The sequence below is a fragment of the Ammospiza nelsoni genome, chromosome 7 (genome assembly GCF_027579445.1).
Source record: "Ammospiza nelsoni isolate bAmmNel1 chromosome 7, bAmmNel1.pri, whole genome shotgun sequence".
NCBI classification, from domain to species: domain Eukaryota; kingdom Metazoa; phylum Chordata; class Aves; order Passeriformes; family Passerellidae; genus Ammospiza; species Ammospiza nelsoni.
Window position 1 is genome coordinate 30989134 of NC_080639.1, and position 26942 is coordinate 31016075.

General features: G+C 44.9%; 1 protein-coding gene across 1 annotated transcript; it reads left to right on the forward strand.

The window, feature by feature from the left end:
• Positions 1–4165: 4165 nt before the first annotated feature.
• Positions 4166–23929, forward strand: SCTR (secretin receptor). Its single transcript, XM_059475916.1, is given in 15 exon segments — positions 4166–4231; positions 4233–4289; positions 4292–4390; positions 7876–8002; positions 12192–12302; positions 16177–16280; positions 16575–16672; positions 17650–17782; positions 18603–18756; positions 18845–18905; positions 19432–19501; positions 22146–22237; positions 22331–22469; positions 22647–22688; positions 23717–23929. Coding segments are annotated over 15 exon segments (1530 nt in total). The 3' UTR covers positions 23894–23929.
• The last annotated feature ends 3013 nt before the right edge of the window (positions 23930–26942 follow it).

Genomic DNA, 26942 nt, shown 5'->3' on the forward strand with positions numbered 1-26942 from the left:
TGCAAAGCCATTACAGCTGCGAGAGGCTGGAAAAGGCATCGCTGTGCACAGCCCGTACCTGCCGCCGCCACAGCCCCCAGCCCGAGAGAGCCCCGGCACAGCCCGGCTGTCCCAGCCGGCCCACCCGGAGCCCCGGCACAGCCCGGTTTTCACTGTCAGCCCTCCCGGAGCCCCGGCACAGCCCGGTTTTCCCTGTCAGCCCACCCGGAGCCCCGGCACAGCCCGGTTTTCACTGTCAGCCCTCCCGGAGCCCCGGCACAGCCCGGTTTTCCCTGTCAGCCCTCCCGGAGCCCCAACACAGCCCGGTTTTCCCTGTCAGCCCTCCCGGAGCCCCGGCACAGCCCGGTTTTCACTGTCAGCCCTCCCGGAGCCCCAACACAGCCCGGTTTTCCCTGTCAACCCTCCCGGAGCCCCGGCACAGCCCGGTTTTCACTGTCAGCCCTCCCGGAGCCCCAACACAGCCCGGTTTTCCCTGTCAGCCCACCCGGAGCCCCGGCACAGCCCGGTTTTCCCTGTCAGCCCACCCGGAGCCCCGCGGCCCGGCCCGGCCCGGCCCTCACGGCGGCCCCGCGGCGGTCGCTCGGCAACGGGGCAGCCGCGCTGGGCCGCGCCACTCGCGGCTGGGCCGGGCAGGATCCCAACAGCGGCACTCTGGGTCCTCTGACGGCGAAAAGTACAAAAAAAAAAAAAGAGTAAAAAACACCCCCCCTTCTCTCTCTCTTTTTTTTTTTTTTTTTTTTTTTTTCTTTCCTTCCTCCCTTCTCCCCAGTAAGCATCGTTTTCAGTATTCCCAGTGTGGCTACAGACAGAGCAGAGGCACTTCTTTCCCTTTAAAAACTCTTATCTATTAACACCTGAATTGTTCTTACTTGGTTCAAAACAGATTTTGAAAGTTTTATTACAATATTGGTTTTTTTTAAAAACCCTCTTTTTCGCTTTCCCTCCCATCTCCTTTCTCTTCCTCCCTTTTGTGTTCTTGCTTTCAGCATTAAAGGACCATCGCTTGGAAAGCGCTCCTGGAAATCTTTGTTCAGTGTATTTTTCATACCACCCATAAATTATGAGGGTTTTCCCCTAAATGGGTACAAGGGAGAAGGGAAAGCAAAGAAAACAAAGTTTTCTTCCTTTTGTTTTCCTTTCCCCTTCAGAGAGGTTATCTGGATTAAGAACAAAATAATTTATTTTCAGTTTTTCTAACACAGGGGTAAAATGTGTCCAAAAGTGGTGCATTCATTTTGGATAAAAACGTAAGCAAGAAAAGCTTCAGATCATAAAGTTCAGATCCCAGAACACAGTTCCCATACTTAGTAAGATGTAATTGCTTATGGTTAGAACAAAACTATTCCTATACCCTTGACATGATATCTTAAATATAGGCTTAATATAGAAAGCCAGAATTGTTTCCACAATGAGTTTTTTTCTTTCATATTCTAAGAATAAAATTGTTCACTTTCAGTTTTTCTAACATAGAGGTAAAATAGAGCATATTTCTCCTCAAAATTCACATGTACATCAGTCTGTTTGGACAGTGATAGCTGAGTGCAAACCAAAAACCATGTCTGCTTCCACATCAGAGGGTCTGAACATGGTGCACCTCTGGAGAGGCACTCTGTAAAGTTTCCTGGAACAGCAAATAAGTGGGAAAGGTAGGTGAAAAGAGTGAGTTATCAGCCAACAAACCTTCAGATTTCCTCGGGAAGGCTGATATAAATAAAGAATGTTAAGCAGGGTTTAAATATGTGATTCTTGCATCAGTTTCTCTCTATTCCAAATGTCAGATGAAAAATGTTTGACCTGATTGTCAAGCTGTAGTAAAGTCATTGCAAACAATTTAATTATTTAGCAAAGGGAGTAGAAAATTTAGTTGTTTCAAACACTAATGGAATTTTTAAGTATTAATAAATAAATATTTACAATCAAAGTTGGTTAGTGTTTGATAAGTAAACAATCCTACAATCAGAATAGTACAAAGCAGTTTCTTTTATTTACTCCTAAAGTTAAAGTGAAAAGTCTTTTGAAATGGTGAGAGCAAATTCAGATGTTTCTTTCCTGGTTCAGATAGAGACTTGAAAGAAATTCCAGCTGTGACAAATTTATGAGGGGTATACATAGTAGGTATAAAAGCAAATGCGCACAGCTATTGCTTCATTAAACAATCATCTCATTTGGGGCTCTGTGAAATCTTGATAATAATTCTTTGTAGTCTGCTGCTGCTGTTAGGTTTCCCAGCTCTCCCTGTCTGTCCCACTGGGCTGACATTTGCTGTGAGTCAAGCAATGGTTTGAACAGGTGAGAATCCCCCAGGTTTTATTTTGCATCCATCTTCTTTCAAACACTCACCCTGCACATGAATAAAGTGGGGGGGATCACAAAATATTGATTCACACTGTTGGTGTTTAAATCCAACATTGACTCTCCACACTCCTGGGCCTATTTTGGAAAAAGTGCCACACTCCAAAGTACATTCAGAAGCAAAGCTCTCTCAATTACATAAATGCAAGAAAGAGTGCTGGCTTTCAGGGGAAGATGCTTCAATATGAATGGAATAATAAAATATTCCTTCAGCCAAAGGAAGAGAGAGAAGGACTTGGCGCCCCAGTGAGATGATGCAGCGTTGTCAGTGTGGTTTCTTCAGACTATACAGCGACCATTGTCTGTCTGCCTCTCAGACCTCCTCTCAACAGTTTGTTTAACCCTTTGATATTTTCAACCAAACTCTGGGGAAGCAGATGTCTTCGAGAAATGAAAATCACTACAAGTTAAGTGTGGACTGGGGGAAGGGAGACTGAAACATTTGCCATTTGAGGGGGAAAGGATGCTGAGTGAGTGTGCTGGATGAGCAGGACAGAGCCAGTGTGGGGTTCAGCAAATGCTGCTGCTAGCCTGACTGCTGCTCTGGGACTGTGGGGAGAGATGAGGCTGGTGTGCAGGGAAAGAGGGAGCATTGCAACTCAGTGATCTTCATGAGCACATATAGAGATGAGCTGGAGTCAGGATGGGCATGGAAAGGGCAGCACTTGATAGGCAGCCCAAATTCCTTCATTTTTTGTGCTGCTCAGTGGATAACTCGTTTAATCCAATGGCAGGATTTTCAGTGCACAGGCAATTAGCCATATATTTTTCCTAGTCATTGACTTTACTCATATACCTGGAGCACATCTGTGTTCTGGGAAGCACTTCATTAAATTTGACCTGTCTGGTGATGGCAAATTGGAATAGGTGGTAAACGATGTTTACCACAAGACAAGCTGAGAACTGTTGAGCTTTCAGAAAGAGCTCTGATACACAGTGCAAACTCTGGCTCTTTTTTGAAGCTGTATTCAGTATTGTGCTAGAAGTGAATGTGACCAGCAAAGGTTTGGAGTGCCTGCCTTGGCAGCTGGGAGCTCACACCCAGCTAAGCACACAGCCCCTTTACAGTAGTTTTGCCACAGAAACAAAACCAGGAATAACTCTGCTGACAGGTGAGGGGACTTCCCAAGGAACCATCTTCAGGAAAGCCAGGATGTCTGAAACAAGGTGCCAGTGGGATCCAAATGCAATGATACCTTGCTGCCTATAGCATTTGGATGAAATGCAGACTGGCTGTTTCTTCAGATGCTGGATAAGAGGATGAAATCTAGGGAATATTTGCAGTCCTCTCTGGAAGGGAAGAGCAGATTCCCTGTTTATCCCAGACTAGAAGTTGTCTTTGGCTCTGGCAGCTGTGCTCAGCTGGGCTTGGTGGGACATGCAGGCAGCTGGCTCACCTGCAGCAGGCTCTGCCAGCTTCCTGCTTTCTGCCTCTCAGGGACGTGTGCTCCCCGTGGGTAGCATGTGCAGAGCTATCGGGAGCAGAAAGCAGCGCAGGCAGCCTGAAGCACATTCCTCCAACCCGGTTTCTCAGCAGAGCGCTTATTCCAGGGCTGTCCTTCCCCTTGTCTGTTTGCCCCTGCCACTATGGGGCTGACATCCCACAGGGGAGTGCTGCTTGGTCCCTCATTGTGGGAGCATGAGGAACGATCATTGTCCAGCGACACACATCGATAACAGTGAATAATAGCCAGGAAGGGAGGCAGACAGCAGTAGGAACATGTGCTCAAGAGAAGTGCTGCAGTTCTTGGGACGCTTCTGCAAAGGAGGAGGAGAGTTGCAGAGGAGGAGGGGGGGGGTCCTGTCACTGCTGATGCTCTCTAGAGCTCAGCAGCTGGAGAGAAACATTGGCTAAGGATGGTCAAAGCTGAGAAGGGAAAAAGGCAAGGAGGGAAAAGGATGAAGTGAAAAGAGCTAGGAGCCACGCTGGAGAGCATACAAACAGCCTGATGACCTCTGATGCATGAGGCATGAAGAAAACAGACTGTGATTGACTATGTGGACCATCTGGGTGATCTTCTGGATTTCAACTGTCCCGGTAGGTGCTCAGATCTATTTATTCCCGTTTTCATGGAATCACATGTTATCTGAGTAATGCTGAGCACCTCTATTTCATGAAGTTGTGGTGTCTCTGTTTAAAAGGATCTGTGTAGAACCTGGGATTTTTTAATTTTCTTCTTGCTTCTGCTTCTTCCTGCACTAACTGACAGGGGCCAGATGACTAGATGCTGGATGCCTCAGTTTCCTCACCTTTATAAAGACAGAAGTGTTACTAGCACACTTTGACAAACACAGCAGGTACCGTGTTGAAGGAGAAAAGATTTAACTCAATTCAGAGAAGCTTTACTGATTTACACCAGCAATCAACTGCTTAAGGGGCAATGCCCACATCTAGCAGTGCCTCCCTGGACTCAGATTGAAGGAATGTGAAGTGATGTTCATACTACAAAGTTTGTCTTCTTTTTTTTAGCTTTATCACTTTACTGAGATTTATGTGGCAGATTGTCACTGCTGAGCTCCAGGTGCTTGGACCAGTTAGAAAGGAGAGTGGAACCTGGGCTCTGATCTCCAGGTGCTGCTCAGGTTATTCAGATTTTGAATGCATATAAAACAAGGGGTGAAATATGTCTAGCTTGGGTGTGAGAAGTTAGGACAGGATCAAATCACAGTTTCATTGCAACAAATGGAAAAATCAATTTATTTGTCCCAGTAGGGAATTTGGCTCCAACTGTGAGAAAACCTGAGCTCTGCCTAGACATTTTAATTGCAGAGTCTTCAAACCTTTTGCCTTTTGATGATTTTCTGCAATAAAAATTGTGACTGTGATTGTTTTCTTGTAATTTTGGTTTCTTGTTCTTAGTACTACCTAAAGGACTTTGTAAATAGATGTCATTGCTCGGAGTGTCCCCAAGAGCACCTATTTCCATTGGTTCTTCTAGTGATTGAAAATACCTGTTTGGTTTTGCCAGGCATCTTTTGCTCCTTAAATCCTCTTATTATACTAAATCCACTTATTTTAAAATGAAATGGCTGTGAATTCTGGATAATGTTTAGATTCATTCATTTCACACTTTAAAAACTGTGTTAGCCGTTGCTGTCAATGTTGCAGAATTTTGCCTGTTCTAGAGATCTATTAATCACAGTTATCTCTGTTTGGAATGGGATTGGTATCTTGTCCTTTAACAAAATATGAAGAGGGTTTTCTCTCTGTCCTGGTTTCAGTTGGGATAGAGTTAATTTAGTAGCTGGTGAAGTGTCAAGGAGATCACAACTGTTTAAGGGAACTGTTTAGGAAGAGACATAGAAACAGCACGTAGAGGAGCCCCTTTCCCTCCTCGCTCTCCAGCACCGGGGGCAGGCTGTTTGCTCCCACTTGTGGAGGGTAAACACGAGTGAGACTGAGCACAGCTGCCGGCAGAGTGGGGTTATCCGGCCGCGCCATGGGAAGCGGCGTTCGCATCGCTCCGCAAACATCCGAGCGCGCACCCCGCCTGCTGCCTCGGATGCCTGCGTTGGCACAGAGTGGCTCAGGGACAGGCCTGGTGGAAAACAAGGGCTTTAAACCCACACCTGCAAGCTCTCTGCTTTCCCTGGGTAAAAATCCTGTTAGTCTCACTTCTATTCCCAGGAAGGGGTATCCAGCTGATTAGAAGAATGGGGTGGACGTCGCTTTGTGCAGGCACTACCTATTGTAATTGTAAGGCACTACCTATGCTGTACTCCTGCTTGAACAACACGTTTAGTGTAAGATAGTAATTATGTATTGGATCATCAGAGTGTTCTTCACAACTGTGAGTGCTAAAAGTGTGTGGCCTCACTCTAGTCATAAAGAAATAACACAGAATTTAAAGTTTTGTAAAACAAAAACTTTCTTAGGACCCATATTTCTTAAAGGAAAACAGTGCCCACACAATGTAAAGGCTTTTTTAAGATGGAGTATTCCCCTGTTTCTGAGATCATTGTTAATATGATTCCTAGCATTTAGTTTTACATATGTTCAGTATCATCTTAACAACCCAGATTGGTTGTGTTGGCCACTTCAAATGCTCAGCATTCAAATCCTGGCATCAGAAGAGAGTTAGTTTCATATAAAGTCTTTGCATGTGTGATTCCAGAAAATTTATTACATTGTGCAAAACCAGGTGATTTCTAGTTCATTTATTTCATGACACACAAAGACAAGGGAGGAGGATACTGAAGTTAAACCCAAGTTTACACACCAGACCAATTAGGTGAGGTATGACAACACTGCTGAAAAGATCAATGCTGTTCAGAAATACAATACTCAAAAAATTTCCAGCCAATATAGTGGGAATATTGTCTCTACTGTCTGGTAGCTAAAATTTAATTGTAGAAAAGTAATAGTTCTCATTACAAGGTTTTCAGGGATTGTTCTTTCTCCGAAATCTAATCTGAAAGTGATCAGCAATACTACAAGATTTATTAGGTTGAGCAGTAATGTGATGCTGCAGGGTTAACTTTCTTGAACAAAGAACATAAACAAAGTCTATCTGATAATTTTCAACAAATAGAGCCTGATGACTGGCTTCTAATCTCTTCATGGTGCATGTACATACATATGCATTTATGTATATGTACATAAAAGTTCCATGGTGAGAATTTATAGAGATTTTGGGTTTATCAATTAGAGAGAATTTATCTAATTCATTATAATGGGCATCCACTTACATTCAGGTTTCTTGTGTCAAAAAGAATAGACACTGGTAAAAATAACTTTTACCCTGAAAAGGGTAAAAATACTTTTTTTCTGAACAACATAACTGTTAAGACCTTGTCCTGCAAATAATTTTGTAATGATTTTCAATATTTGTCATTTTAATGGTCTGTAGCTATTTGTTTTTTTCACTGATTTTGGTCCAACTGCATAAAACATAAACACACATAAATTGCTACATCAGGATTAAGTGAATATTAACATTCCCACATGGTTTTATGAGAAAGGAGGCTGGGAAGATATGAAAATGACCTTAGGACAAATTGCCATCTAGATTCTCACGAAAATCTGGGTGAGATTCTGCTTTCAGGTGGGCTCCTGCAGCTACCAGATGGTAGCAGGGAAACAGGCTGGGGTGGTCTGCCACCAGTGGGCATATTTGGATCACTTGTGCCCAGGAAAATGACCTGCCAGGTGTATGGTTTAACACAGCCATGGGTGAGTGATTAATTCTCTGTTGCTCTAGGAGACTCCAGCAGTGTCCTGGATGTTTCTGCAGTCTTTTGGAAGAGCATCCTGTTCATGTACTTAATTTAGCAGAATAACACATTTTTCTCAATGTCAGTAATGTCAGCAAAAGGGAGAAGACATAAACTCAGTCTGTGTTCGCCTGCTGCTACTACCAAAATGCAGACTTAGCTGGGAAAATTGTCTGTATTTCAAGGAAATATTGCTCACAATCAAGTGGTAAATTTGCATGGGGAATATGAGCATAAAAAGGATAGATTCTGTCAAGATTTTATAAGTTTTAAGAGGAAAAGTGATTCCACTGCTTTTAAAATTTGTAGATCAAAGCTATTCCACCTGTCTGTGACCTTCTGAGTGTCCTGAAAAGGGAGGAAGAAAAGTGTGTGGAGACTCTTTCCCTGGAGGCAAGGAACAGAACGACTGAGAATGATCTGCTCCTGAGCTCAGGTAAAGGCTGAACAAATGCACATGATAAAAGCTGCTATCACATGAACTGGGTGCCTCAAACTCAGATACCCTGGCATCCCTTCCCATAGGAGGTATGCATTTAGAATACATCTCTCCTTTAAGAGCAGAAAACCAGGTAAGATCTGTTACAAGTCTTTGAGAGTGGGATTTTGACCTTACTGTGACAGGAAGAATTGTGGGAACTTTCTAACCCAGTTGCTTGACTGCAATCCTCACAACTAGGGAACACACCAGCAACAAAATCTTGCAAATTGCAATCGTGTCTTCTTGGAAAAGGATAATTTAAAAAGTCACCCTGGCAACTGCAAATTTACTTAACTGTATTTACCTTAAAAATCAATGAAGACCAACAGCCAGCATTTTGATCACGTGGCTTGAAGGTCCTCATTGCTTCCTCCCTGTTCCAAGTTACTGTCACCTAACAGAGTTCTTGAATTTCAGCAAGGATTTATCATCATACAAAGGAGATTTTTGGCCTGGGAAAGTTGTGGTACTGAGTCCTCATCATGTAGACAGCTTTGCTTTCACAGCTGAGCTACTGGGGTCATGTGCAAGGGATTATTAAACCTTGCCTGTGAACTGTGTGTTATTTCCCCCAGGCAGCTGCTGGGTCAGCATCTCAGAGAGAACACTGGGTGTAGACAACACATGTGACTATTTTTAGTGTGTGATCAGCCATCACCACTGAGGATGGGGTTGTGTCACTCACAGAATCCCACACACTGAACTGATTCTGGGTGACTTTTGTGCACTGTAACATGGGCAAGGTTCTTACCAGCATGAGAAGGGAAGGAGCTCCCATAGATGTGCTGTGTGCAGGCTGTCCTGCCCACAGACAGGCTACCACATGGAGCTAGAGTTAGTTAAGGTGTTTTCTTAGTTTCAAAGCCTTCCTCTCTAACAGAGAATGTTGGAAACACAGAACAGTCTCACTACGACCTGGCCCAAGGACAGAACTCAGAGGAAGATCCATTGCCTGGTTTCTTAGGATGCCTTGCATTTTTCTCTGTTACTGTTTTATGCCTGTCCCTTGCAGACTGATGGGTGTGAGCACAGCTTCAGGGCAGTACAGCCACATGGCAGTGACAGGAGACCTTATGGCAGGCTTCCAGGTACTCCACAAGGCAGATCTGTCCCATTGCATGTAAGAAGTTTGATGATATTAATAACTCAGTATAGTTTGTTTCCTTCAGTGAAGAGCAGGTTGGTTTGTCAGCCTATTTCTTTTTCTGCTTTGATCCTGTGATATGGCTCTAATGTTCAGCTCTGTGTTTCCTTGGCACCAAAGCTCCACAGCAGATGCAGACAAGTAAAACTCCACAGGACCTTGCCAGTGTGGACCTGCACTAGCATTAGCAGGCAGTAGCATTTTACAGATGGTCTTGTTTTATCTCAGGCAAATAGTAGCTTTTCAGCAGAGATTTAATCCAATTTTAAACTGGATTCACACCTTAAGATTCACCCAAGGCCTTTCATTATTGGAATTTTTAAATGAGGTAATTCTACCTAAAATTCTACCAAACTCTAAGAGAGGTTTGTTACCTTGGTAAATTAGGGAGTAATGCTTCTATTCTGGGAAAAAACACACCTGAAAATACTTCCAGCCTTTAAGGAATTTGCAGGCCTGAAGTCCATGTGGAGAAAACCCCATACAAGGATTTCAGTTTGAAGAAGAGAGAAACAAAGCTGAAGAAGAGAGAAACAAAGTGCATACCCTTAGTGGGTCATGCAGAGAGGAATCAAGGTGGCTTTGCAGGGTGTGGGGCACCTTCCACACCTTGTCCTTCCTGCAGCTGCCCCAGAAGCTTTGACTGGCACAGGCAGGAAAATGGACAAAGCAGGGGACAAGCTCCCACCATGCCATCTCTGCTGCAGGGCTCACATCTCTGTGAAGATGGCACAAGCAAAGGAATTCTTTGCTGGGGAATCAGGCACCAAGTACCTGAGCAGTGAGTGTTTCTTATCCTCCTGCAGTAAAAGGGAAAAGGGTCTCTGCCCTTATGATGACATTAGCTTGGGAAAGGGAGCAGTGTAATATTAACACAACCCAAGTCACAGTTATGCTCTTTTTAGTGCATGAGTGAGGACAAGGAAGTTCTCTTGGGAGCAAGGAGCAGGGCAGGGAAGCTGCTGGCACCCCTGATCATGGTGACACTGTGTATTGCTGCTGGGAGAAAGCTCTGAGTGCTGCTTGAGGCACATCCCAAAGAGCACAGGGTTCTGTGAGGGAGATGTTGCTGTGCTTTGTCTCCACCCTGAGGCTCTTTATCTAGCCGAGGGTGGGAGACTCCAGCGTTTAGCTATGAGGAGTGGCAAGAAGCCCACCTGCAGAAGAAATAGCTTGGCTGGTTTTTGTTTTCTCTTCCTGGATGGAAATCACCCAGCATCATAATTTTTCCAGGTTTTTCTGTAAATTTGGTCTGATTTTGGGGTTTTGTGCCTGTAGTGTTGGCATGAAGGTTCAATAAACCAAACAATGCAGCACGTTAAATCGTATATATCACCCAAGGTGAAGCTTTGCTTGCCTTTAAGCTTTTGCTTTGAAGTAAATCCTTTCCAAGACTTATAAACATTGGCACAGGGAGGACACCAGGGCTGAGGAGCTGCCCTGGCTGTGAACAGCTCTGTATTTTCAGGCACTAGGACTGTCGCACAGAAGGAAATCAAGACATTTCTAGAAATGTAAATATTTTTGTCAGGCTAATGGAGGCCGGCCTTATAAAGCATGAAGTGTTTGAGGAGAGTGCTTGGTCAGCAATTCCTCCCCTTGGCTTTCAGGGAGCATGCAGGGCAGACAGCACACGCCCGGATACAGCAGGCACAGGGTAGTCCTAACATGCTCCAGTGGCCTTTTCCCCCTTGTTTTGTTGCAGAAACCTCAAAGCAGGCTGTGATAAAACCATTGGCAGGGACTGGAAGCAAAAGGGAATGAATCTGAATGAGTTCAGCTTGTACCTGGAGAAGAGCAAAATAAGAAATGGTTAGGATTGCAGTTTCTCTGGTACAAAGAGATCAAATGTAGGTCTTCTCCACTAACACTCTGCACCTCAGGCCAAAATTAATCCATGCCAGCATCCAGCACCTAAGCAAGATGTCTAAGTAGAGCTCACCATCATACTCTGCTCCATTGGCCCCCAGATGAGCTCCCTGATGCATCTCTACCAGCCCTGCCAGAGGCAATGCAGTCAAGCTGAGGGTGCAGCTGGAAAAGTCTCCCTCCCTCCCTGACTGTGAGAGAGGACCATGACAAGCCTATCCTTAAAATAAGCACCTAACTGAAATGGGGTGAGTCCGGGCAGCCAAGCTCAGTGAGTGGTCTGATGGCATTGTTCACTTGACTGCAGCCTGAGCACAGTGAAAGAGAGAAGTATTTATGGTAACAAAAGGAAGACATTGATGCTGCTCCTCTCTATCATTTCCCCAGTATGATGAGATTAGCTCAGCTGGTTAGAGCATAGTCCTAAAACGTCTACATGGGTGTGATCCCCAAATGGGCCATTCACTTAAGAGTTGTGCTCTCTTTGTGGGTCCCTTGCAACTCAGAATAGTCTGTGATTTAAGTGATCTGTGGTTTAAGTATCAACCCGGAGCTTTTTAGTCACAGAATCACTGAATGGGTGAGGCTGGAAGGCACCAATGGATCATCTGCTCCAACCTCCCTGCTCAAGCAGGTCATCTAGTTGCATTTTTTCATATTTACAAAAATATTATGTAAGGAAAACATTAGAATGACTCAAAGTGAAAGCTTTAGAAAGAGTGAAAATAAGTTTAAAAATTCCCATCTGATTTCCTTCATCTTTCCGGGGCCACTCAGTAGTTACCAGCAAACAGTTAGGTAACAAAAGGCCTGATGTGAAGTTTAGAATGACTCTAATTGCTATTTGTGTGTCTAGTAGAGACCAGTGGGATCAATGACAAGACTGGGACAAGTCTGGGAACTTGCTGGGGCTGGTTTGAAGCAATCAGGACCTGCTCTGTCCTATCCAGGTCTCGGCAGGACTTGCTCTGTCTCATCCAGCTTGCCTTTCAGAGCACTGAGCATCTTTGTTCCTGTAGTGGTCCGTGGGAGATGCTTGGAGATGTGTCCCAGTGTCTCACTGCTGGAAGAAGTTTCATGGTGTTGTGTCACTGGAAGATGCTCTATGGTATTCCCTTGTTGTCCCCCCAGGCAGATGTGCTGGAATGTGGGACAACATGAGCTGCTGGCCTTCATCCTCTGTGGGACAGACTGTCAATGCACACTGCCCTGAATTCTTTCAGATGCTGACTGGGAAAAAAGGTAATGCTAAAATGATGCTTTTCTCACCCAGATATTTTTTATTAAATACTTATTTATTAAACACTTTATTTTTTATTTCTTTACAAAGATGCCACACTCAGGTCTGAACTTCAAATGAATATTTTCCCCTCCTTCTTTTGAAAAACAATAGATACTTAGCAGGTCTGTTTCCCCCTCTAAGGTGAACATGAAAAAGCCTGAATTAAAGTAACAAGATCTTTTAAGTGTTTGTGTTTTCTAGCCAGATGGAAAAAAAAAAAGTGCAGGAATTAAATGATATCCTGAAAATCAGGTTTTAAGCATGGTTTCTCAAGGAAAAGGGTTTTCTCCACTCAGACTCTGTGTTTATTTCTGTCCTTCCCTTTTAATAACTCCTAGAGCCAGTGGCTGGTCCCAGAGGAGCTTGATGGGGACAAAACTTTACACAGCATTAGGTTCACATGAGTTTTGGCAAAACATCCAGCTAGGCAGGCAGAAAAGATCCCCTTTTTTGCTTTCATTAAGAGGAAATCTGCTCTGGGGATTTCTCTCTTGTCTGTGACACGATCCATACAAGTCACATAATCTCATGGAAATTCAGGTTTCATGGCTCACCAAACAATTCACTCAAACAGAGGTGAGCTCAAACAATGTGTTTTTTTTGTCCTTTTTTCCTGGGATATCTAAGCTAGAAATGAAGTGAAATTTACTCCCTGTAGACTACAGTAATCATCAGCTATTAAGTAATCCTGCTTTCTGTTCATTTCTGCTTTTCAGTAATGCGTCAGAAATGTGTTTATGTTTCTCCTTCGGGAGTTAATGATTCAAATGAGAAGAGGGTTTTGCATTCTTCAGTTATAGGGCACAGATTAATGATGTCCAGTACTCACAGAAAAGCAGACAGATTCATTTTATGGAGGGAGGAACAGGAGACAAAGTATTAGATTGTCTAATAAAGATTACATAACTCAAAGGAGAAGCACTTAGTGCTCTTTAAATGAAATCAGACATGAGCCACTCAGATTAAAATAAAAACCTTGCTACTTTCTGTACACACGAACATTATCTGCCCTTTGAGCCCTTTAAGCTGGTTTAAAGCCAAAGGATAAACTACACAAAGGCTTAGATCGCTGAGGAAACCATCCGTCTGGCATCCACATCAGCGCAGCGATCCCGGCCCTGAAATGCAGGAACTGAAATCCCCGCTGGTCCAGCCACTAGAGGGAACTGCTCCCTGCCTCTGGCTGCTCACCGGGGAAGAGAGCAGGAATTTGTACATCCAAAGGTCATAATTACATCTCAGATGTTCGCTCCCTTATCTTGGAGATAGTCAGCTTAAACTTTAGTTGCCCTCTTTATCGAGAAGCTGATAAACAGTAATCAGAGTGACAGTGTTCAAAACAGAGACCCAAGACCTGGTCCATCATCATTAGCATCTTATTTCAGTCTCTGCATCTGGCATTTTGGGTAAAAGTCAGCAATAGTTTAACCTCATTCTCATGGCCACCTTCTTCTTTGGTTTTATACTGTGGTTGGCTTGTGACTCCAGAGTTTATTTACTGCTACAGTCATTGCCCTCTTTGGAACAATTTTGAAAAAGAAAATCAAAGATCTGCTTGCTTCAAAAGAAAAGCAAAGGTTTTCTCTCCTCACCACTCACAAAGTAGATGGGCAGCCACAAATGCCAAAGGCCCATATGTTAAGCCATGTGGATGGCTCTGAGCTCTGCCCAAACCCTGGTCTCTGTGCTCACTTCTAGACTTGGATTTGCAGCCCAGAGTGTCTGGTCCCTTTCTACATAGCAGACCAAAGAAACAAAATTGTCTGGAACCGAGTAACAGAACTGAGCACGGTGTCTTAGGCAAGGAATGAAGGAAGGTGTGACAATCGTGAGGATTCAGGGGCAAAGGCCACATCAGATAGCCCCAGTTCCACAGCCATCCCTTTAGCCAGAGTTCCTTCTTGCCTAGGCAATTCCAAAGTACCAGTAAACACCAAGCCAAATCCTTAGACAGACTGCAGACTCCTGTTTTGCTCTGAGTGGGGCATGCTGCAGTTTCCCCAGTGTGTGTATAATAACCTATAACTCAGGTGCATTGTAAAAACTTTCCTTGTGCCCATCCATGTGATGTGCCTGGCACAATCTCTTGTGCAATAGCATGTGCACACCCACACAGAACTTCACCTCCTCTTGTCTGATCTGCTTTGACAGCCTCCAGCACCAAACAGTCACAGGCATGTTTACAAGCACAGTGCTTTGCTCCAAGTTAAGTGAGTGTGTCTTAATAGCTGATGCTGAAGTAGAGAATCTGCCACCACACCACCCCCTTGCTGGGTGCCAAGACAGGCTGGGGAGAACCTTTTGGGAGAGCTGCTTATTTTCCTGTTGTTGCTGCACTGCAGCTAAACATAGAAAACCTGGCTTATAAAGCAAGCCTGGCCCTTTCAAAGATGCAAAGTTGGAACAAGATGTTCAAAACAGCATCAGAATAATAGTCTGATAAGGACACACCCAGAGCTCTTTCCACTCAGGGTTCTAAGCCTGTTTGCTGTGCCTTGCAGGTTTACAGAGGTGAGTTCAAATCAAGTGCAGACATGCTGTCAGGTCACCAGCATTAGCCCAGAGGTAGCAGGAGCCCTGACTCTGTCCTGACAATTCCAGCAGGGCTCCAAAGAGGATTAACCATTGCCAAACACTGCTGGATACGCATCTCCCTCAGTTTCCTCAGCACTGCAGAGGTGTTTTGCAAGAGTCAGACATGCACCCTAAAGTCCTCATGGCTAAATGTGTGGGAAAAAAATGGACTTTATGGTGCCCTCTGGCAAGGCTTGTACTAAGAACTACTACTAGCTTCACCTCCCCTTTAAATACCTGCTAGCATTGCCATTACTGCAACAAAGCCAGGATTTCACTCCATGTTTCTGAAGTATGATTCTTACCAGGCAGATCAATGTGATTAGGACAGTGGGAAGTTGTTTTACTTCTTTGTGAAAGTTTCTCTTCAGCACATAACATGCCCTAGGGTCGCTTTCTTCCAGTGACATTGTAAGTGGTGTTGGGCAGGACTTCCCACTTCCACTTTAGAGCCAAATATTAATGTGGATAAGTTCAAAACTATCCTGTTCAGCCATGTGCAGCTTGCTAGGCATTCATCTCACTCAGCATTAGGAGTCTAAAAGTCAGACATCCCAGCAGAAAAGGGTCAGACAAACTGTCCTTTGTGGATACCAGTATGAAAAATGAGTTGAATTCTGCAAATGTCTATTTTTCTCTGAAGACAGCCCCAAGGGACACAGCTGGACTCGAGTACTCAGCTTTCCAGAAGTTGAGCTTAAGAGGGGAATTTCTTCCTAACCTTTAATTTGCAAGTAAACAAGGAAATCAACTGTGTAAAATAATGCCCAGTGTGGGGAAAAGACTTTTAGTATTCATTTAAATCTTACTGAAAATCTGTGACCATCTACAGTTTTGTGTTCTATTTGGAGCATGACAAACCACAGTAAGGAGGTGGGAGCATTCAGCAGAGTATCAGGTTTGCATGGAGCTTGACTCTGTGGCTGAACAAGTCATGTGTTTGCTGATCTTGGAATAGTGGCCAAGAAACACCAGATGTACCGAGCAGTATTATTTATGTTGCAATTAATAAAAACACATCCATCACAGTCATCCCTGAGTGGGCAAACAATATTATGACCCACACAAGCACACTGGGCAAGTATCAAGAGAATCAGCTCAGCTGCATTTTGCCTCCAGCTATGCAGAGAGCCCTGCCTGGGGCAACACACTCTCCTGGCTCTTGGGGCAACCCTACAAGGTGACTGAACCCTGAGGACAGCAAAGATAAAACTGGAAATGGTCATAACCCATTCTGTGTTTTTTATTGTTTCCACACAGGTTTTGTGTACCGAAACTGCACAAGTGAGGGCTGGTCAGAGCCGTACCCGAGACCTGACATTGCCTGTGGCTACAATGTCAACGACACCACCAACGAGGCCAGAGTGAGTCTGAGTGCCCATCAGCACAGATCTGCTGCTCTGGGGCCCTGGGAGAAACAGTTTTAGGAGACACTGATTGATGTTGTGATTTAACCCGGGGGGGGGTTATTGCTATTGGTGGTTTTCAGCGTGAATACTTCCTGCAAATGATTGGAAGTGGTTGCTCAGGGTGAAATTTCAGTAGCTGATTTTACAAGAAAATGTATTCATTAAATAGGAGGAGGGATCCTTCATTTGGCATGGGCTGATCTCTAGCAGGCAGGCAAGGTAAAGATGTGATTACATGTTCCCCTGCAGCGTTCCTATTTCATGACCCTGAAGACCATGTACACCATCGGATACTGCACCTCCCTTGTGACATTGATGATAGCCTTGGCGGTCCTGGCCTCCTTTAGGTGAGGAGAACCATCTCTGGTTTGTGTTTGGTTGGGACTTTTGATCATCGCAGCTGACAAAATCCTTCTATTGACTTTGTGGACAAGCTAAAAATTGAAGTATGTCTGAAAAACCTTTACAGAAATCAGTGACAAAATTTATCTCTGAACCTGGTCTCCCAGAAAATGTCAGGGCTGCTTATTATATTGTGCTTTCATTTCCTTTCCAAATCATAGCTGGATGCATGTTGCAAATGGCATTTGCACCAACTCTCTGATGAGGTCTTCCCATGATTTCAGTGTCCCTTGGGCAGAGTTTCTTTCTCCCTGCTGCTCTTTTCCCCACTTGAGGCTGTGGCTAAAACTTTGTTCTAAGTGCCACTGCACGGACTTGTGGTAAAGTGTTTCAGGTTTCTATTAGCAATCTGACATGCAGCTTATCTTCACTCATCCCTGTAACCTGGAATTTGTACTGTGCTGCTTATTCAGTGAAATAATTTCCCTTACAGTAAATGTCAGGGCGGCACCTCTGGGCAAAGGAAACCAAACTACTTTGCAGATTTATATTCAGGCTGCACAGCCTCTGGACACAGACTATGTGAAGATTTAATACAGAAAACACTGCAGGCACAAGTGCACTGTGCTGGCAGAATAAATAGATTCATCCAGGTGTGAATAAACACCTTGGGTTCATGTTGCTACAGAAAGGAGGGAGGGATGCTAGAACAAGCATATTGGCACGAAATCCCAATTTTCCTGGCAACATTCAGCTTGTTTTAGTACCTGAGTGGAGCAGATATGACTGTAGCTTTTTAAGGTCTTCTCTAGGATATCCCTCTTGGGAAATGCATTAGTCTTCCTTTCACAGACAGAACAACACTGTTCTTCATTTGTCAGTTTATCACTACTAAGGGTTGAAACCTGTTGTTTACAGCCACAGGTTCCTTACATTGGTGAGGAATGTCACTTCACTGGATCTCTCTCTCTTGTTTTTGCAGAAGGCTTCGCTGCACAAGGAACTACATCCACATGCATCTCTTCACCTCGTTCATTCTGAGAGCCTCATCCAACTTCATCAAGGATGCAGTCTTGTTTTCCTCTGAGGACACAAATTACTGTGGGGCATACACGGTAACCTTCTGCTCACCAGCTTGCTCCACCCCTCAATTTCCCAGCAGGATCCTAGCAGGATTTAGTGTACAGGGAAGGAATTCTTCATCCCAGCTTTATGTTCATTATGAGGGGTTATGGGGGAAGAGAGGTGTGCTCTGCCCCTTCTCTGAGAACACATTAAATATATCTGACTTACACTCCAGTGTGAGGCCTGATAGTAAGATATGGCTTGCACTCAGACAGTCTGGGACCTCCCAAATTTTGAAATGTTTTTTTCTTTTTATTGGCAGCAAACTATTTTGAAAATTTGGGTGTGAGGAGGGGTGAGCAACACTGAAGATGATGGTCAATGGTTTAAACGAAAAGATAAGCATAAGGGAGAGGAACAAAAATAGGCTTGTTCTGTTTTGTTTTATCCCACTGGTTTTTCTGGATATTTGTTGCAGAAAAACTACATTTTGAGAACATTTTAATTTGTCTTTATCAACTGCTTTTCTTGGGGGTAAAAAAAGGATTGACAATACATTCATACCCTTCTCTGAGGTGATGTTTGTGTTGCTGGTACTAGGAAGATAGTAATAGTGAAATTCCCCTGAGGCAGTAACCTAAATCCAAGTGTCCATGAAAGGTTCAGTTCTTCTAGTGAGGCAGTTGATTTAATGCATTTAGGAGTGCCAGCTCTGCTTTCTTGTCATGTGAACCCCTGTCTCGAGGACACCCATTTAGTCCCCTAATTGCTATAAAATCTCGATTTGCCAAGATTAATTTACAGCTCCCTGTCTCTGCTAGAAGGTAGGAACAAACCCAGGCAGGAGCTAATTATGCTCTCTTTCCTCAGGCTGGCTGCAAGCTCACCATGGTCTTCTTCCAGTATTGCATCATGTCTAACTACAGCTGGCTCCTGGTGGAAGGACTGTACCTCCACACTCTCCTGGTGATCTCCTTCTTCTCGGAAAGGAAGTTCCTCTTGTGGTTCATCGCCCTTGGATGGGGTACTGGTTCTCCCTCAGTGAGGACAACTGGGTTTTTTCTGCCTTTGGCATGGACTTGTGAAGCAGTAACTGCTTTTTGCAATTGCAGGTGCCCCAGCGGTGTTTGTGGCTGCATGGGCGGCTGCTCGGCAGCTCCATGAAAACATTGGGTAAGTGGTGTGGAGTGGGGGAAGCTGGCATGCCAGGGGAGCATGCAGGCCCTGTGCAGGCTGTTCCATGGGGTCCTGCTCATTTCTGATTGCTGGGAGCAAGTAAATCAATCAACACCCTGCTGTGGTGGGAGCCTGCATCCTAGTGTGGGTGTGAGTAGAGAGGTACAGCTGAGCAACCTGAGGAAAACCTTCCAATTCCATTTGAGCATTTTCAAGGCTAGGAGGTATGAATTCAGACCACATGTTTTCAGAATCTGTATTTAACTTTCTGAACAGTTAAACTTTGTTTCTTTCCCTTCTCCCTTTCAAAATTTTGAACAGTGTTTGTGCCTTAAGGGAAGGACTTGTTTCTGTCCCGTGCAGGTGGGCAGTTTTCTGTCAGACATGTTGTACCACTCAGTGAGAACAAGAAATTCGTTTTGTAGAAAAGAGAATAGGGGCCTATCTAAGGTGCAAAACAGACTAAACCTGTTCGAAAAGATACCAATATTTTGATAACTGACTGCACCTTCTATTTTTACAGGTGTTGGGACATTAACACTGATGCCAATACCTGGTGGATCATTAGAGGCCCCATAGTTGTGTCTATATTTGTAAGTCTTTTCTGAGACAAGCAGATTCAAACTGTGTTTTCAAATACTGTGAAGTCACAGCTCATCTACTCAACATGCTTTAGAAGTGTGTTAATGAACTGATCTTAGGCATGTGTCTGAACTGGTGTGACCCATGAGTTACTGCTTAAGCAACTTCTGCTCAGCAGGACTTAGTCAGTAACTAATGCCCCAAAGCTAAATTCACAAAAAAAGCTAGAGTGTCCTCCCAAGAAGCAAGTGCCTGAAGAAGATCAGGTTTCCACATCCTGTTGATTTCACATGAACTTGGCTGTTTTGTGGAAGCTTGTTTTGGACTGTTTCAAGGAAAGCTCCGGAGGAGAAATGAGTGGCTGTACATTTCAGTTTCAATTACTTTTCTGGTCAATGCCTCTCTCAGCAAAGCCAAAACCAACTTGCTTTACATGACCATTGGCTTTTGTTTTCAGGAATGAAAACAGTTCACAGGCTGCACACATCACATATTAGTGGACAGCACTGAGGCACTGCTCAGTGAATTAAGGCACAGGCAATGGAACTCAGAGTGAGCCTGCCCAGTGCAAGGCAGCAGTGACGACAAGAGTGGTTTGGTGTGTATAATACTCAGCACCTGTGTTTTGAGCATTTGCTGGTACTCTCCTTCAGAGCCTTAGGTACCAGGGGGCTGGAGCTGCTGCTTGGGATAGTTCTGCCCGATGAAGATGCTCTGGGTCAGACCATGCTGCAATGACCTGTCTGAAACCCTAGAACAGAAATTGGGTTTTCCCAAGTAACCTACTGACACCCCAAGCGAAACCCCAAGGGCTGGTTGAGGTTTTCATGTTTCCAGTAAGAAGCATTTTGTTTGCAAAACACAAACTGCAACACTTGCACTCTTCTCAGAAACCCAGGCAGCAGAGATGGTGGGTTAAAGTTCTGCTCCTATTGACCAGTGAGCAGCCCTGCATCCCCACAAGACAAGCAGCAGACCGCACAAGTGATTTGGGGTCATGACATCATTTTTCTTTATGAAACAGCCCTCAGGCTAGGAGCCACTGAGTTATATATAAAAGCCAAGGAGACCCAGGCAAGACAAAAAGCACAATCTTAGTTTATCTTATGGCAGCCCCCACCCGCTATCGCCTCCCAAGTGTCCTCAGAATGCTGATCCTGCCTTGTTTAGCTACTGAGGGCAGAAGCCGCCTGCATGACTCTGCAGGTTTTCCTCAAAAGAGGCTTTACTCAAGCCCATAACCAAACAAACAGCCAGATCTCAAAAACCCGGATCTAATCTCTGTATTCCTCACAGCCTTCAGCAGTTGAAAGGGCAGAAAACCAGCACCGATAAACACCTTTGTGCTCCCAGGCTCTCGCTCATTCCTGCGCTGCCCGCGGGCAATTCTTCCGGGCAGGAATCCCAACGCTCCCCCTTCCCCTGTGGTTTTATCAGGGAACAGCCCTGCTCAACCTACACGGCTCTTCCCTGGCCTAATGCATTAAAAGTCCCAGCATACCCTGACCTGAACCCCCTTTACTCCCCACCACCCCTGAAGTATTTCCTTCCTTCATGCTCCCCGCCTCTAGCTCCCCCCAGCTCTGCTTTCCTCCTTCCTCCCAGCTTCCCCAAACTTCCATCCCTCTCCAGACACCCTCAGCGGCCACAGCTGCTCCCTTTCCATCCGGTAACTTTAAAGAGCTCAGGGACTTAGGGACCTGCTGTGTCTGTCCCATCTCCAGGAGACCCAGGTTTTTTAGGGCCCATACCCCAGGGCCCTGCTGCCATGCCCCCAGCACGCTGGACCCACCATGAAGAGGATGCACCTCTGCAATGGTGTTTGCCGGCCCAGGGAAGGGTTAAAGGCCAGCCACAGAGCAGGGTTCTGCAGAAGGGCTACAGCTCTGCAGGCTGTGCAAGCCAAGGGCAGATGAGCCCCAGGTCGCTCCCCATGGGACAGACAGACAGACAGACACGCTCAGGCGGCTCTACCTCCCCTGCAACTCCCACTCTTTGCCTGAGGGTCCAACGAGCAGAAACAGCTATTGCCTCATCTGCACCCAAACTGAGCAGATCAGCATTTTTATCTGATATCCACCCTTCGAGAGGGGGAAAATGCAAAGGGAAGAACTCCAGTGTCGACTCTCTCCTCTCCCCACTTTGAACTACTCTGCCTCGTGATCCCAAACCACAGGGAGTGTTTTGAGCAGGGAACAAAGAGCACTCGCAGTCCCAGTTAGCAAGTGATAGTGACAGCTCCAGGGCTGCCCTTTGCTGGCATCCAAAGTGGGGCCAGACTGTGCAGAGGCTGTCAGAATCCCACAGCCAGGTGGAACCAAACCCACGCTCCTCGTTTCGCTGCACTTTGGTGATTTGCGTGGATAACAAGCCGTGACCATCTCCATAACTAAAGCTGCAGCAAACCAGCAGGGAAAGCAGCCAGCGTCCAAGCCCAGGGTGGCCAAGCAGGCTGGAGAAGCAGGAACAGAGGCTGGGATGGGAACATGGACTGAGGCAGGCCAGACCCAACCCCTCTATTCTTTCTCCCCAAAGTGGCTCGGCTGATACCTGCCAGTTTAAGTGGATAATGGGTTTGTTGTTTGGTGAGTTGCTTTGGTATTCTTACTTTGGTTTTTGGGTTTTTTTGTTTGTTTTTTTTTTTTTTTTTTTCAGATTAATTTCATTCTCTTTGTCAACATTTTAAGAATCCTGATGAGGAAGCTCAGCTCCCCTGAAAAACGGAGCAGTGATTTCAACCAATACAAGTATGTTCCTTACATCCCTTATGAGATATTCAAGACCACCTGAGCATTTCTTGCTCCTTCTACACCAGCTTTTCCCTCTGTTTTCATTCTCAGGAGACTTGCAAAGTCAACACTCCTCCTCATCCCTCTCTTTGGAGTCCACTATATCATCTTTGCTTTTTTCCCTGAGGATGCAAGCAGCGGCACAATGGAAATTCAGCTCTTTTTTGAATTGGCTCTTGGATCATTCCAGGTAATATTTGACAAGTTATTATTTCTTTAAAATAAGAAAAAGAGGTAGAGCATATAACTCTGCAGCAGACTTGGGTTTCCAATGGCAAAGCCAAGCTGTCTGATTTCCCTTGAGATGCCTCATCCCCATTCAAAAACTGAAACTGCAATCTGTGACCACGGTTCTTTTATCTTTTAGGGCTTTGTTGTGGCTGTACTTTATTGTTTTCTTAATGGTGAGGTGAGTTTCATGTGTATAACATTCTTTTTTATTGCTGAAGCATGCCTCATTAATCAGTGGGATACATCCCCCAAAGAATTACATGTTTTGTCTGAGGGTTTTCTTCCCAGCTACCTAACATCACTCTTGAAATTCCTCCTAGACCAGGCAAGCCTAGGTAATTGTATGCCAGATGCAAACTTCACCTCTCAACTACTGCAACCCTTTCATAAATCAGATAACATTATTAGTGTCTGGGAACTGAGGGTGGGAGCCCCATCCCTCGCACAGTCACACTGACAGCCGATGGTTCTGACTGTTCTGACGTATGACACCATTATCTGCCACCCCATCCATGGCTGCTTTATTTACTCAGTCCTTAGGAGGGAATTTATCAAAAGCTAGGCCCAGTCCAAGTTTATTAGGATTCTTATAGGGTAAAGCTTTTGGTAGAGGGATTGTTTCCATTGTAGTTGCGTGACAGCTCCCAGGCTTCTGGGCCAGAACTTGCACTCTGAAATGCTGCTGCTGGTAGAGGCGGGGGGAAACATACAAACATACAAACCTGAAAGATGTAGAGCTAATTGGAAGGGGAAAAAAAAGGAAGCCAGTGCCTAAGAAAAAGTCACTTTGAAATAAAGGAGGGTTTTGAAATACTCTGACTGATCTGTCAACAGGGTTCAGAAAAAAAGTGGTTTTGAAAAGAAATCTACGTGGTTTTTTTTTTTTTTTTTACTTTAGAGTGCCAAAATGTCCTGGTTTTATATCTAAAATTAAAATTCTGGAAAAATCTAAACCAAAGCCTTCCTAAGGCCAGCTAGATTCTGTGAACAGTTTCACCTGCAATTAAATAGAAAGCTGTATGGCTGGAACAACAGTATCACTAGAAGTGTCAAGAAACAGCCCTACCTTAACCCTGGGGTTTAAATAACTAAGCCCAAACCTTGCCAAAGGTAACCCACTCTCATTTTCCTGTTATGCTGCTCTCTGCACTGCAGGGCTCCAACATAAACTAGCTGAGCTAAGTATTTTGTGGCCTTCCTACCTAGGTTCAGCTGGAAGTTCAGAGAAAGTGGAGGCAGTGGCATTTAAGCAAGCACTGGCGACAGCACCTCAGCACCTCGGCGAGTAACGGAGGCAGCGGCTTGACCCAGGAGATGCAGATGGTGAGGTCCAGCCCCGCAGAGCACAGGAGAGGAACCCTCCAAAGGTCAAGTGTGCTGTAACTCTGTGCACCTGAGGGTGCCCCCACGCTCAGATACACACGGGCTGAGCTGGGAGCCCTGTGTCCATGTCCAAAGCGGGACTTGGCTGTGGATCAGCGGTTCTTGGAGCACATCTCTTTGTGTATATCCTGTGCAGCACCATGGCTATTCTGCAAAGCAAAATGGGCCCGAATATTATGCTCTTCCTTGAGTTTCTGCCCACAGCAATTTGTGTTTCTTTCCACACCTGCTGCTAGTTCTACCTTAAATGTGACCTTCCATTTCTCCATGTGGCTCTCCAGCATGTTCCAGGCTAAGTCAGGTTGGGTTTTTTTTTATGTTCTTTATTTTTACTGCTGCAGAAGCTGGGAGGACATTGAATTTTGTATGATGAAGGTTACATGTCAGCTTCCATGGGTTTGAAATGCACAATTAATTAATCCCTAGCATTTATCAAGGTTCAAAGCCTCTCTGTTGTGGTGATGGATGAATGGATGATGGACACTGAGAACACAAGGCACAGCTGAGCTCCAGTTTGCTCTCATATCCTCTTCATATCCATTGCTCCAGTGACAGTGGCAGGCTCAGACAGGTTTGTGCCTTTGCCTCTTTTAGCAGCGGAGACCATGGGAACAACGGTGGTCCAGTTTGGATATTTGTATTTTGAAATGGTAACAAAGCTATTACAACATAGTCCAAGAGTGACCAAAAAAACTTCAGTAAAATAGCTCATCCCTATTGTGTCTGTACCTCTGAGACTTGACCAGCTTGTACTTGAAGGGAAGAAATGAAAGCTCTTGAGACATCTGAAGGTCAATTGAACTGGACAGTAGAAACTATCTGGTGAAAAACATACCATAGTGGCTACCAAAAATTTCTTTATAGTCTACAGTCCCTCTGTGTACTGAAATCTGCAAGGCTGTGCACTGTAATAAGCTGTCAAAAAGTATCTGAGCTATCACAGCTTTATGCTCTTAAGGACATAATTAAGCAGATTTCCTTGTTTTGAGTGGGAAAGGGATAAAATAATTCATCTGACAAATGAAATCAAATCTCCTACTTGATTTTGTATCCACATCTCCCTAGCTGGGGTGATTTTTTGGCTGGGTTTCTTCAAGGGCAAAGGTGCTTGAACTGAAAGCAAATGGTGTTTATCACTTCTCCCTCCTTCCGATCACCTCCAAGACATTGGCAAAACATGCGTGGCATGTCAAATGCTGCCTGAGCAGCATTCCCCAACCCCCTCTGCCAAAACTGCTCCAACGAGCTTTTAATCACACCAAATGCCTACACGGCAGGCTTCTGCCATTTTATCAGAAGACAAACATGCAGAGAAGTTCAAAGGATACATTCAAGCCTAAATTACCTGCACTGAAGGAGGTTTTTGAGCGATGTTATCTCTCTCTGAAACTCTGAGAGTCAGGAAAAAAGTGTTTTTTTTTCACTGGCGGAGCTGACAGTTATCCCACAGCCTCCGTGGTGCAGCAGAGAGGGCAGCCAGGGGAGCTTGGTGGGTGCTCCTGCCTGCTTGGCTTTCTTGGCTCATGCAGGTCACCCGGCAGCAGGAGAGCTGAGCCTCTTTACAACCAGGAAAAAAACAACGAGATATAAAGCTGTAAACTGGCAAGGAATTACTTTAAACTTATATTTTTGGAAATAGCAGGATTTCAAGTTGGCTTTGTCCTCTAAAAATCAACCAGAACAAGTAGAAGGAAGAACAGGAGCTGGATCAGTCCCATGACCAAAGGAGAAGTGAAAGCCCCTCCCTGAAGGTTGGAATTGAAGATCTCACTTTTTGCTGACTCACCAAGCCAAGCAGAGCCTCCAAATTTGTCAGGGGTTCACTCTGTCCCAGTGCATTTAGCAAGTCAGATACTTCCGAAAAAATGTAACCTTAAATTTTCTCTCTGGCCTAAGAATGAGACCAAGGAGGGTGAAACAACTTGTATGTTCCCTCTCTGAAAATTAAACATTCATCCTTCAAGCCAAAGCAGCTGTTTGCTTTAAATGCAAGTGCCTCCATCCAGCATAAATGAAGAAATACAGATTCAGAGATACAATAACATGTAATTAATTAGATCTGATGCAATTATTGGCTCTCACACGAGCCAGTGTAGGAGCTCAGCCCTGCAGTGCATAGTTAGGACCAGCATAAGATTGGGAGGAGGCCAGGCTGGGCATGACACCCCTATCTGTAAAGGGGCATGCCACATGCCCCAGAAAAAAATACTGCTGGTTTTTATATTTAAAACCCTCCAGTTCTAGCATAAATTATTGTTTTACATGGCCATTTTGGTTTTACATGGCCATTTTGCTTTTATTAATCTTGCCTGAAATTACCAAGAAAAATGAATTATTCCCAGATTCTGTAAAACGTGTTCACTTCAGGCATCAAGCACAAGCTTTGTTTGCATATAGAGCTAAACGACTCCATAAAACCTCCTGGATGTCAGCTGGAATTTGGAGTCCTCAGCTCTTAGGGAAGAGCACATCCACTCTGGAAGATACCAGGGCAGGCAGCCCCTGGAGTTAAGATGCTGTGACCTTGTCCTGGTTTCTGCTGGCAAGAAAACTTCTTCTGTCCTGGAAGAAAAGCTGCTACCAACCAGCACCCCAGGGAAATGGGTTCCTACCTCCCCCATCTCCTGGGCAAGCACCACAAAGGCTCCCTGCCCTGCTGGGGATCTTGCTTGTTTATCTGTGCTGAGGGATGCTGGAGGAAAGAGCTGCTTCCCTCTGGGGACACAGACATGTTTGTAAGCAGATGAAGAGGAGCAGGAAAGCAGATCCCAGGGAGGAATGCAAAAGCAGATGAAGGCACAGAGGGCGAACGCAAACTGCATATTCACAGAGCCCATCCACTTGCCTTTCATTGCACTTGCCCCGGGGTATTCAATGTAGTAGGGTGGCTTTACCAGTAAACAGGGCCTGAGCACCACCTTTCACACAAGCAGTTGTCATTGTTCAGGGACGCTGGTGACAGCCTCTGGCTATTCAGCCCAGATGCCCCGAGGAGCCACTTGTCCTTCTGCCAGCCAGCAGGAGCATCAGCAGCCTAAGTGCTGATGAA